Source organism: Thunnus maccoyii, chromosome 3 (assembly GCF_910596095.1).
Source record: "Thunnus maccoyii chromosome 3, fThuMac1.1, whole genome shotgun sequence".
Classification (NCBI taxonomy): domain Eukaryota; kingdom Metazoa; phylum Chordata; class Actinopteri; order Scombriformes; family Scombridae; genus Thunnus; species Thunnus maccoyii.
In genome coordinates, this window is record NC_056535.1 from 3,196,968 (window position 1) to 3,209,534 (window position 12,567).

Here is a 12,567-nt window from a genome sequence, read left to right on the forward strand (position 1 = left end):
TCACCTACTGCTCAGTGGCACTAATTACCCCCCATACACAGACCACAAGTTGCGCCCAGACACAGCTAGAAGAAGTTGTGGAGGTCTCTGCCTCCACCTGGCGATGGATGTAGAGAAATAAGGAGCAGAGGAGCTTCTGGATCCGTGTCTGCGCTCCGGTGTATCTCTCTCTCTCCCCCATCTCGCCATGAATGAAAGCCTCATCTTCAGGTATGCCTCCTAACCCTCAACTGCGCTCCAGCGACCGTCAGCAGCAACAACTATACTACCGGAGCCCACCGATCTACTCTCCGTCTCTCATCCTCGGGTGGATGGAACAAACAAATTATAGCCACAGGGAAATTAGTGCTGTAATATAAGTGTGAACTTAAAGGATTGAGAAGAAGTTATTAAAAAAAAAACCTCAGCCATGGCGACAATAGGAGATTTCGACCCACTCAACTCCACCGTACCTGCGACAAAGATTGAAATCACCGTTTCCTGCAGGTAAGCACTGCAAACATGTTTCCCCAGTACTCACTTGTTAAGCATGTTTTTAAATCACATATTTTTACATTTGTGGATAACTCTGTCATGAAGTCAATTTTGTCGTCACAATTTTTAAGGGGTTCTGATATTCTTGTGCGTAATTTCCTCCCGTTCTCTATTCATCTTATACTTTTCTTCCCGGTTTTAACCGGGGTTTGGGGTCTTTACGTGCGCGGACGAACTCTTTCTCTTCCAAAGGAGGAATTTGCATGTGCTGTGGGTGTAGAAGTGCGTGGGGGTGCAGTAACCAACAGTACCGGGATTTATTCTGAGTGTATTGGAGAGCTCCGGAGAGCGCAACTCTGAGATCACTTGAATGCGTGGATAGGCTATTAAATGCGCCAACTGATAATAAAGAAAAGACAGAGAGGGTTCTGGTTGGAGCAATGGTTATTTTAATAAGGCGTGAGGAGAAAAGAACGAATGGGAATAATGTAACAATACTATAACTCATCGTACAAGCACAATCTAATACATGGGAACTGCGCTCCAACAGGATTGTTAGAAAAGAGGACTAACATGAATAGAGCCAATTATAGGGCTGTTTTAGGGAAAACTTATAGGATTATCACATAGTGGACTGATTTAAAAATATATATATTCAAAGTCTATATGGAAGAATTTTTTTACTTAAGCAATAAATAAAGAACTCAATATATGTTGATTATGCAGGTTTAATAACTACTACAACTAAAAATGTATGTATAATTTTATTTGGATATATCAAGTCTGAAAAGAAGAAATGAAAAGAGAGCTGAGATAGGGGAAGGCAGGTTGTACTGTCTGAATGTCTTGTTCCTGGTGTCAGATGTTGGTTGATTCTCTGATATGAAGTCAAAAGGCGAAGGAACTGTTTTATTTTGTGTTATTATTCTTTCTTCCTCCTGCTAATAGCTAAAGAAACTCTGACCCCCTTCTTGAAGGCCTATTAGAAGGCAAACAGTCACCAAAATGAATTAAAAGTATGTTTTCAGGACAGCACTCGTGTTTGCTCTTCTTCCTTGAAAGATGCTCTTGCTAAATTACACTAGTATTACAACAGTAATATAATTCATATACAACTACTTAATAAGTTGTATACTGCAGGGCTGGCCGAAGCCTTTTTGCGGTCCTAAGCAGCATTTAATGAGCCCCCACAGCTACATTAGGCAAACAGCTTTATGATTTTTTGCCTACAGTTTTAAAATCTTCAATTATGCAAATATGAAACCAAATCACTTTACCTGGTAAATTGTTTGTGATAAAGATCTGAATTTACATGCACAAAACCGAGACGGTAAATCCTTGTTTTTCTGCTGCTTCTTGCCAACCAGTCTCCTAGAAATTACGGTTGTATTTCATTTGTTTGTTGCATTGAAAATTGTCGCCTGGATTATGTTCACTGGCAATGTTTTTTCATGAATGAGGTGCTACATTTATATATGTCACTGAAGACTTTTTGTCTTTGTGTTGAAACAAACGTAATTCAGCCAGCATTATGTTTCCTTCTAAAAGTATTTGCTGTTGCAATTTAGTTGTATATAAATGTAATTTCTATGAGACAGGCTTCTTGTTGCACACCAAACGTGTAATTTTGTGCAATGGAAAAACTTTTGAAGCTGATTCTTCTGAATTTCCTCCTATACAACAAAAATGTAATGTCCCTGTAAATTAATTTAAAACATTATTATCCTACAGTCAGTGAAACTCACCATCCTCTTGTTACCTTGCCAAAATTTAGTGAGCCCAGTACTTTCCTTAGCTTTTTTTTAAGCAGCATGAAAACCAACATGATGGATCCAGTGTGCAACAGCTTTAAAGTTGCACTAATATTTACCTAATAGACTATGTAAAATATGAAAGGGTGTTGCTTGTAGTGATGAACCACAGAGAATTATTATGGAACTCTGCAGTTTCCCTCAGCTCTACAAAGCATTTTAGCATTTCAGCTTGTTGTTTTGGGGTTTATGGCTCATAACTTTACTGTTTTGGTTCAGTCTCATGAACAAAATCTGTTAATGCTGCTTTAAGTACAAATATAAAAAGACAATTAGGGTCACAGTCACCAGGGACCCACTGGCACTGTGCCTGAGATGGTGTATTGGCAGACCTGGAAATAATGGCCATGGTGTGTCCCCTCTGACAAAAGCATTTCCATGTCCTGCGTCATGCCTATATGCTAAGAGAGCCTGAAGCTACTGATTGTGACAAGCTGTTCCTGGTCCCCTGTATCCCCTGGCCCCGCTAGTCCAGAGGGGTTACAGAGGGGCTGTTTCAGCTCCCTAACACTGACAGAATGGGGTTGGCTCAGTGAACCCCAGAAGAATCCTCACTGCAGATCACTCGGATGTCAGCTGTGAAAATAGGAGAGAGAGAGGTGTTATCAGTCAGTCCCAATGACTCAACAGGCTTTACTCATGTTCTCAGACATGTTGACTTGCTGAAGGCAGGTGTAATTAATAACATTAATAATGATCCAGATCCACGGTCCTGCTACGAACCTTCTTCAGAGCAGACATTTTATTATACTTTATTTTTTCAAAATTGTTTTCACATGTACAGTTCATGATAAGGAAAATGTATAATCAAAATGATAAATCACTGAAAAAGAAAAGAGCTGAACTAAAAACAAACAAACAACAAAACACACACAAGTTGGATACTGTTCACATTTATGTACATTCACATACATATATACATTTACCCATACATATACATTCACAAACAGTGTAAATATGTGTGTATGCATGCATCAATGTTCATACTAATTACAGGAAGTAGTCAGATATTCAGTAACATGGTCACCCGCCTATTTGAAGAGAGGACAAGCTGGTAAATAACCTTCTGATACATTCTGATGATGTAGTCATAATTCCCCATCACTCAAAGTCCACCTTTTCTCAAACACATCTTCCATATTTCTTATTTTGTGAGTTACTGTCTCCATAAATTGTACTTCTTGAATTATACTTTCACATCTTATTAAATTGGAGTCTGGTCTTTTTCCACCTTTTGTAATTTGCTTCAATGCTGTGATTCTTTGGCTTCTAGGTAAATAATTTCCATCTTGACTAAGTCCGGGTTGGAGGTTTTCCAAGTTTGATAGGCTCTGCTTTTGAATACAGATGTTGTTTTTTTTAAAAAATCTATAAACTTAAATCCTTCCAACCTAAATTTGTTTCAGAATTTGTATGAATAGAATATATGTAAATAATATGCATAACTTTCACCACAATTCCTCCAGCATTGAGAGCTTAAAATTCTTTTATATTTACAAATACTTTCCAGGGTCAAGAAATAGCTCATATTTGTTGATTTTTATTATTACACAGATGAAATTAATGCCATTAATGATGACTGAATCCAATTTAGTTTTTAATGATTCATGACCCTGGTATAGTACATGATGGTTCACCAGTATGGCTTCCTTGGACACTTGAGTGGAACAGAGCCATTGTTAATGTTATCAGTTCCACCTGGTGTGCTTCCTGCTATGACGAGTCAGAATGTCTGCTGTGAGAAAGGTCTACCTTGGCTCACTGCCATGACTTGCTGGGACACTGAAATGGAACGAGCCGTCATCAGCATTGTTGACACCTGTGCACTTCCTGCACTGTCAAAATGTCTGTCATGAGAAAGGCCTACTCTGCATGCTGCTGAGATTTCTGGGTTTTCATTATGTACTCTGTTCTGAAGAAAACACTGACAGCTAGAGGAGTTTCAGCTTTTCAATGATCGGTTTTAGGTGGAAGCACTACTCACCTCATTAGACTGAGCCTTGGAAGACACTGCCTATATAGTAAACATTAAATTTAAGTGGTCATGTGATGGCACTTCTTTCCGGGATACTGGATGACAACAACAAGGTGAGATATCTTAAAGATACCCTGTGGAATTTTCAACCCCTTGTAGTGCTACAGAGAAATGCTTTTAGGAGTGTGAGTTCATTCTGTTTGTATCATGCACACATACAGAATACACATTTCTGCACTGGGTATTCCACTGATCCGTAAGTGTTGGTAATGCACCAAGAAAAGCAGTAATGTGGCAAAAAGGCAGGGAAGATGAAGACTACTAGTTTCAAAATGATCAAAAAATTGGCTTTGTTTATTTTAGCTTTTGTCTCATTTGACTGTACACTGCTGCTGCATTATCACTGCATATTATTTGAGTGAATGTTCATCTTTTCATAGTTTTATTAAATTCCATATACAATAATTACATCCCCTTGGATAAAGCAGAAGTAAACCTGTGTGAGTGAATGCTGATTGTTACAGATTCTCTATTCAAAAACCTGCATAGGTCAAAGTATGACCAACACTTTTAATGTGACAAGTTAATTTTGAGGCACATTAATCACATTAATTTTGTAATGTGAAATGATGTTGTTTTGGTTTCAGTTCCCCTCAGCTTTCTTGAGACTTTTAGCATCTTTCAGCTCATTGTTTTGGTATTACTGTTTGCATCAGTCTCACCGCTCATCAACCTTGTTTCGTGCAGCAGCAGGCAGCTGTTTTCAGTGATAAACCCACTGTACACTACCTGCTACATAGTGAAGCTTTTACTAAACATAGTGAAGCTTTTACAGTAGATGCTCAAGAGCAAGATATTCTTTTGCAGGAGTTGGCGGAGACCAAAACAAAGCTAAAAGGAGAGGGAACATTGAATGATAATGTTTTTTCTTATCTGCTGGATGTGTAAATATAAAATGGTTTTCTAACACATTAGCTATATCAACTTTGTACTCTGAAAATATGTCATTCTGCTGCACCCAACTGGCCAAAAAACAACAAAAAAATTAATGAATGCAGCTTTAATATTTTGTTTTGGATAATTGGGCTACTGCTGACAATGACAAGTTCATACTATTATAAAACATTGAAATGATATGTGTAATAACCATGGGAGGCCGCAAATACTCCTTGATCGGCTGATTTTATTTATTCATGAATTTTTTGTGTGTGGGTGCACCATTTGAATCATGGACAAGGAGGGCAGTAATACTGATATCATGAAAATGTTAAAGTTTATATATATTTAGAATAGGCCCATTTATATGAAATGGTTTATAGAACAAACAACTGCCATTGCTCCTAGCTTCTAATTGTTCTTGAAGTTTGGCTTTCTTTTCCTGTTGAGGTAATTGGTTCCTGATTAAATGTAAATTCATTAAATAATGTTGTCTAATCAATAGTACTGCCTGGCTAATTTTGTAAATTTTGTAATTGACTTTACAGACTGTAAGGAGTAAGTGGATATAAAACTGTTTTGCCTTTAATATGACATATAACTAGGCCGACAGCTCTCTAATGACATTGAAGATGATTTGAGATGAGAAGTATCACCAACTGAGTCAAACATCTCTGGTGACAGAAACCATCTGTATGATTTTGAAGGTGGACTCTAACTGTGATGTTGTGCTATTGCATTGTGATGATCTTGTTACTCCATCTCATCTTATAGGGCTGGTATTGTGGGAAACAAGAAAACTGATGTTTGGGATGGATTAGGATGATGGTGGGGCCTCCTGTGCTGTAAAATTACTCAATTCTATCTCCTCAGTCTTTTTAAGTTATTTGAAATTTTGAAATTCGCTGCTCAAGAATGAGTGTTGTTAAGGCGGGACCTGTTACTACGTCACACCAGAAAGTCAAATCAAATATGCAGGAAGACAAGCTTTAGCTTGAGCCTAGCCCTGCTGTAACCTCTGTAGAGTTTGCATTGCAGTCGGATGAGGACCAAAGCAGGACAATGGAAGTGTTGCTGGTTGTTCAGCCGCTAGAAAGTCTTTATAGCCTTCCAGAGGATGGAAATTTACCTCAGGAATGGCTGAAATTCATTTTTGGAAACAATCTTCCCTCCATTATCAGGGAGTGGTTGTGTGTGTGTTCCACACATTTTATAGCTGACTGCTGAACAAGGATTGTTGCCGCAGGATTTTCTACTTTTTCATCTTCAGTCTTTGGATGAAGTTTCAAAACATGTGCACTCGTAACTCGGACTTATATCTCCAGCTGAAAGGTGAGGGAACTTGCATTATTCATTAGGTAGTATTCCGATTGGCTGGGGCTGAAGGTGGGGGCCACACCTCCTGCCAATTGGAGTAGGTGGTCATTAAAAATGCAGATTTCATGTATATAGCTTCAGAAACATAGACTGTAAAAACTATGGTTGCAACCACCATGACATCACCCATTAGTTTCTGAAGAGCAGTTTTGAAACTCAAAGTGGGCGGCTCCGGCAGTCACCATCTTGGCAGTGCCTGACTCCGCCTAACTCCCAGTTAATCCAAAATGGGCAGAGAGGTGGAGCTAAAGAGGGTTTAATGAAGCCTGGTTACTGAAGCAAGCCACAGGTGAATTATGCCTATGCAGTTGTCATGAATGGGGAAACTAGCCATAGAGACCAAAACCATTTTTTTGTACCAGGCTGTAAACGTGTTTATTTCTGGGCATTTTAACATAGTTTATCTATGGGGAATGGCTCGCTTTTGGAGACAGCCTCATGTGGCCATTCAAGGAACTGCAGTTTTTGGCACTTCCACATTAGCTTCATTTTTCAGCCTTGGAGGTTGCTGCTTGTTGGAGGACAGAGGGGAATCTGGGCTGTAAGGAAAGATAGATTTAGAGAAATCTAAACTTTTGGTGAATAAAATTCCACAGATACGTTTAAAATAGACTCAGTATTTTTAAAAATGAATCAAAAAAGGCCATTATACCAGATCTTTAACAACTTCTACCTCTCTTCAAGAAACCAACCTCTGAACTCAGCCTGATCTGAGCTGCTGCATCCTCACCATCCTCCCAACTCAGCTTCTTTCATCACCCCCTGTCTTAGAAAACCCCTACCTGTCTGATGGTGCCTCATGTGTTTTGACAGATACTTGACACTTGGATGATTTAAAAAGCTTTCATGTAGCCACACTATCTCATTATTGCGTGGATGTCAGCGTACTGTCAGGGGAGGTTATCTGGAGGTGAATATGTGACTTTATTTCTAAAAGTCACCACTGCTGTGTGACTTTGCTGCTTCAACTTGCTTTTTAGATCTTGAAGTAAGTCAACTTGTTTTGTAATATGAGGAGGATTTGCCTGAGGGAAAAATAAATCAGTCTGTCTCTATGCACATGATGTCCCAGTAGATCTATTCTCTCACGTCTCTTTTTTTCCATTAGGGTTTCATTCTCAAACAGCCCAGATTTCGTGTTGTAGCTCAAAGCCACTGCGGGTGGTAATAAGGTGGATTGCTTTTCCCATTCAGTTTAAGATGCTTGACACAGAGGTTTCTGTTCAAATGGATAAGACACAAGTGGAAAAGGGAAATGAGAATCAGGCGAGAGCTGGGAAGAGTCACGTCTGTATACAGAATGAGTATATCACTGTAAGACAGGCAGGCAGCTGCAAATGACCACTCAGATCTGGTTCAAGTGTGTGTTTTCTAGCACCACATACTGGACACAGGAAGTGATAGTTATTTCCTACCTACAATTCCAATATTCATGAAAATGTGTATCCACATAGGGCTGGGCAATAAAACAGTCAATAAAAGTTATGTCAATAATAATGATAAACTTCGGACATTTTTAACTCGATATGGGTAGATCTAACAGCCTATCACACAGCAGAAATAAACACAAAAACAGCCAGTCAGTCTGCAGTTTTTTGCCTGCACGTCAAAGTACACGCCCATTTCCTACTGCAAAGCATTGTTTGAGTTACTGGTGAAGAAAGTGGATATCCTCTGGAAAAGAGGAAAAAAATGAGTGGAATTGAGGGGCACAAAGCATCATGATGATACTGCGCCTACCCCTAACCCTCAGATTAGTCTCTATGTCGGAGTCTGTCCCTGGGTAAACCGTGAACCCAGGCTGGTGAAGAGGGACAAACTCTTGCATCTGCCGATGAGGCTACGCTAGTGCTAACATTAGCAGGCTACAGCTGGAATGCCTGTCACGTCTAAAGTAACCTTGACTCAAAAAAGTTGCTCTAACTCACGGACACTTCTCTCTAGTAGAGACATTCTGTCTGCAACTGCGGAACAGTCAACACACATCATCGTTTTAATGAGGCTTCTTTGACTGTGGACTCACAAAGCGAACTGCTAAACTATGCAGAAGTAGCAATGAAAGGCTAGTTACCCGTTGACACTAGAGTCGTTTCATAAAGAAAACTAGCGAATCTAGTGAAATGTGAACTAAAATAACGTAGTCAGTAAAAATGAATAATAAAATGAATTAAAGCTGCAAGCAGCAATGATCAGGCCCTCGCTCCTTCGCACGTATGTCGGGGTGTGCCACAGCTGAACTATGCCGCAGGCGAACTGCTATTATTGCAGAGCAACACCATATAGGAATACATTTACCAGAGGGCACCTGACATGGATATACATTTTCATGAATATTGGACATTGCATGTAGGAGATAACTATCACTTCCTGTGTCCATTATATGGTGCTAGAGAATACCCACTAATTATATGTCATGTTGCTGTATATCATGACATTTGTCATGTAAGGCCAACTTCCTATTGTCAGTAGGTGGCACTAAGACTATGACTCAAAATTGACATGTAGATGTGTTCAAGCCTGGACTCTAATCAAACATGAGAAATTTGGGGTAGATTGGACAATGTACAGATGAGTTACAACAACTTCCTGTTTAATGCCCCATGTTTTGGGCAAAATTGTCTGACACAATGCCATGCCACACCAAGGGTGTTCCATGAAAACTAAAAAGCTTTGCAATTTAGCACCACAAAGTTGTTTAGATGTAACCTACCAAATTTGAAGTCACTTGAGTTAAATCTCCAGGAGGAGTTTGTTAAAATACAACACCTGTCAATGGGTTCACTTTGTGAAAAAAAATGCAAAGTAGATTCAAAATTGCTGACTTCCTGTTGGACTTAGGCTCCAAGAGACTTTTTTTTTTTGTAGAGTCTGGAGATGTTATATCTGCCTACTAAATTTTGTACATATATGTAAAATTTTATGAATAAATGAAGAGGTAAAACAAGTAAGAGGTAAGAGGAAAGATGTAGCATAATGGCTGGTTTACAACTTTGCACTTTTTACTCAGATTTCTACCTCTAAAACTGAGAGATGGCCAAAGGAATTTGATGTGATTGTAGTCACAGCTTTTAGTTTATTTACATTATTTCAAAAAGTTATGAGGCAAGCTAACTTGTTGGGCATATAAAGCATGTTTGCAAAGTTAAATGTTTACACATTATTCTATTTTTTTACGTTAATAAACTATTCTTAAGTTTAATTTATGAACCCTCTGGTTTCTTCAGGCTTCAGTCATTATCAGGATACTCTTCAATCTGGCAGCATTATCAAATTAAATTATGTCAACCAACCTCCGTAGTGATACCATGGCTGCCACTCCCTCTGACGCATGTGAGGTGCAAAGGCCCGTTCATCACTGTTTGCAGCTTTAATTATTATTATTACCTTTATTTATTATTCTCTCCACTTTGTATCTTTTCTCTTTTTTTGTTACTTCTCATTTGTCTTCCCTTTACAAACATACTTCACCCAACCCTACATGTCACGTCACAAAAACTACAGCTTGTCAAACTCAGCCTCCCAGTTCAATGTAAACTGTTTTGTTGCCTTGTATTTAATGTCTCTATGTTCTGACACTGTCCTACTGCCTTGTCTTATGTTTCTATGTCTTTTTGTTGTTATATTACACCAATATAAAAAGTAAAAAAATAACTACAAAACTACAAAGCATGGAGAGGAAAGCCTCCACTGACGCTCAACAATGTTCCAAGTTTAAATAAAAAGCTTTTTGCTCTGAAAAACTCAAAAACTTGAATTAGGAAGTCAGTTTGTCTACATCAACTATCATCACTGCTGATGTTCTTTGAGTCCAACTGAAATTAGAGTTAGTCATCCCTTTTTGCAACCAAAAATAATATCAATGTGTTTTTGAATTTATTGTTAATAGCTTTTATTATTATTATTATTATTATTATTATTATTATTATTATTATTATTATTACATATAAGATTATATGTCTTTAGGGAAACACCAGCAATGATCCTTTTTGTCTCAGCCAACTGGAGGGGTGTGTCAGTGTCTGTGTTTGATTGACAGCAGCTGGCAGGCTGCCAGAGTGGTGGTGTTACACCATATGGAACAGAGACAAAGTAAACAAACTTATGCTGTAGCTACAAGTCATGTGCAGACAGTGTGTTGTTAGCAGTGGTACTGAAGAGTAAGGACCACACCAGCTAACAGGTCAGAACTGACATTTGCAGGTATGTTTACATGCTGTTTTGTTAGATAAGGAGAGTAAGTAGCGGGAAAGCTAATGTGGGTTATTGTGTAGCAGGATGCTATCAGGCTCAGTGTGACTGATCAAACGCTGATGTTACTCCTTTGTACAAAGATTTGATTGGCTATGGAAAGAAGTTCTCCAACTATGTAGAGGAAGAAAAACAATATTCGGTTAGTTTTAGTTAATTGTTAATTCAATTCAATTAATAATTGAGGCAAAAATAGGGGGCACCATATAAAATATAAATTTCTCCCCTTTTGATTTCTGATTTTTTTTTTCTCAATGTTGAGTACAGGACAAGTAGCAGGCAAAAATCATGCAATTTAATTTCAGTTGGACTTGATGTAACAAAATGACATATTTCTCTCAGGTGTGCATTGCTGTCTGCTATAGTGGCTGTTTTTGATAGACCCAGTGGAGGATTCCTAAGTTAGAAATCTTTGGCTTTAAAAGAGTACCAGTACCTTTTCTATTTACATTTACATTTGACAGATGACAAAACAACATCAACTCAAGGTCCACTTTCACGCTGACATGCTACTGTTTTCCAAGGTCAGGTAAGCCAATATGGACAAGAAGTCTTAAAAGTGCTTAGAATAATAGTTTGAACGTCTACAAGTGAGCAAACCATATCTGCTGGTGAAAGGTCCATTTGGTTGAAAGGTCCATTACTCAATAAGCGGTCCTTGATTTTAGATTGTTTGCTTTTTTACAAGGTCAAGAATGAACTGTCAATCTCAACATTCATGTTGTTTTTGTGAATTAATTTGTCTCCTGTCTACACACACACACACAGTGGCATTTTTTAGATATCCTTTTCAATCAGCGCACAGGTGCTCCTACCCCGTAGGTTTTGCTATTTTAAATTTGCACAATAAAAGTGTATATTAAAAAAGAGATGGATAGTTACTGGCTCTTGAAGAACAGACGACTTCAGTTATTTACCTTTTTACTTGTGCTCTCTTGGAGCAAATGTGAGTATCAGACAGATAAAACTAGGATTTTGCCTCACTATCAGACCGTCAGTGGTATATAAAAACAGTTTTAGCAACGTGAATATGTTGGGAAAATTGGATTGGTTACAGGCAGCATAAAAGACAGCAGTAAAACAGCTCTTACTTTCAGCTATTTGTCTTCATCAGAGCTCTCTGATGAAGACGATGTGTTTTCTGTGTATTTAACTAGCTTGTTGCTGTGTCCGAACCTGTCAGACAGTGTATTTTGCATTAAAAGAAATCAGCAATGACAGAAAATTATTCTGCTGTGTAAACACATAAATCTGATTTGATCACTTGTTAATGACAATATGGAGGCTCCACCTTAGAGACCATGTTTGAAAAATGACTCAGGTTTGTGTTAACAGCTCTGTCAGATGATATGTCAGCGTGTACGTGGGTTAGACAGGCAGTCAGATACTGTGGAAAGAATCAGTGTTCTTCTTCTGTCTTATATAAGTGGCAGAATGTCTGCCTGCCACCCAAACGCTGCTCCTCTAGATCCTATTAGACAAGCCGAGCGTGGCAGCCACCCTGGAGTCTGCAGTGATTACCACTGGCACACAATTGTTTAGATGAAACAGTAGGAAATAAATGACCTTCCATCTCTTGCAAGCAAAGCACCTATTAACCCCAACATCCCCCCTCCAACCATGCTCCTCTAACTGTTATGATGCCAGAAGTATGAAGCTAGCTCCTTAATGCCTGGCATTGACTAAAATAGATGTGTTAGCCAGGTAGTTTATAATTTTAGGTCCATATGAGCATTTTCATTACAG

At 38.6% G+C, this 12,567-nt stretch overlaps 1 protein-coding gene across 1 annotated transcript in view; it reads left to right on the top strand.

The window, feature by feature from the left end:
• Positions 1-74: 74 nt before the first annotated feature.
• LOC121893948 (copine-9-like) overlaps positions 75-12,567 on the top strand; it is a 165,554-nt gene continuing 153,061 nt past the window's right edge. Inside the window, exon 1 of the mRNA XM_042406165.1 lies at positions 75-486. Coding sequence (XP_042262099.1) covers positions 410-486 — 77 coding nt within the window. The 5' untranslated portion in view covers positions 75-409. The remainder of the gene's footprint in view (positions 487-12,567) is intronic.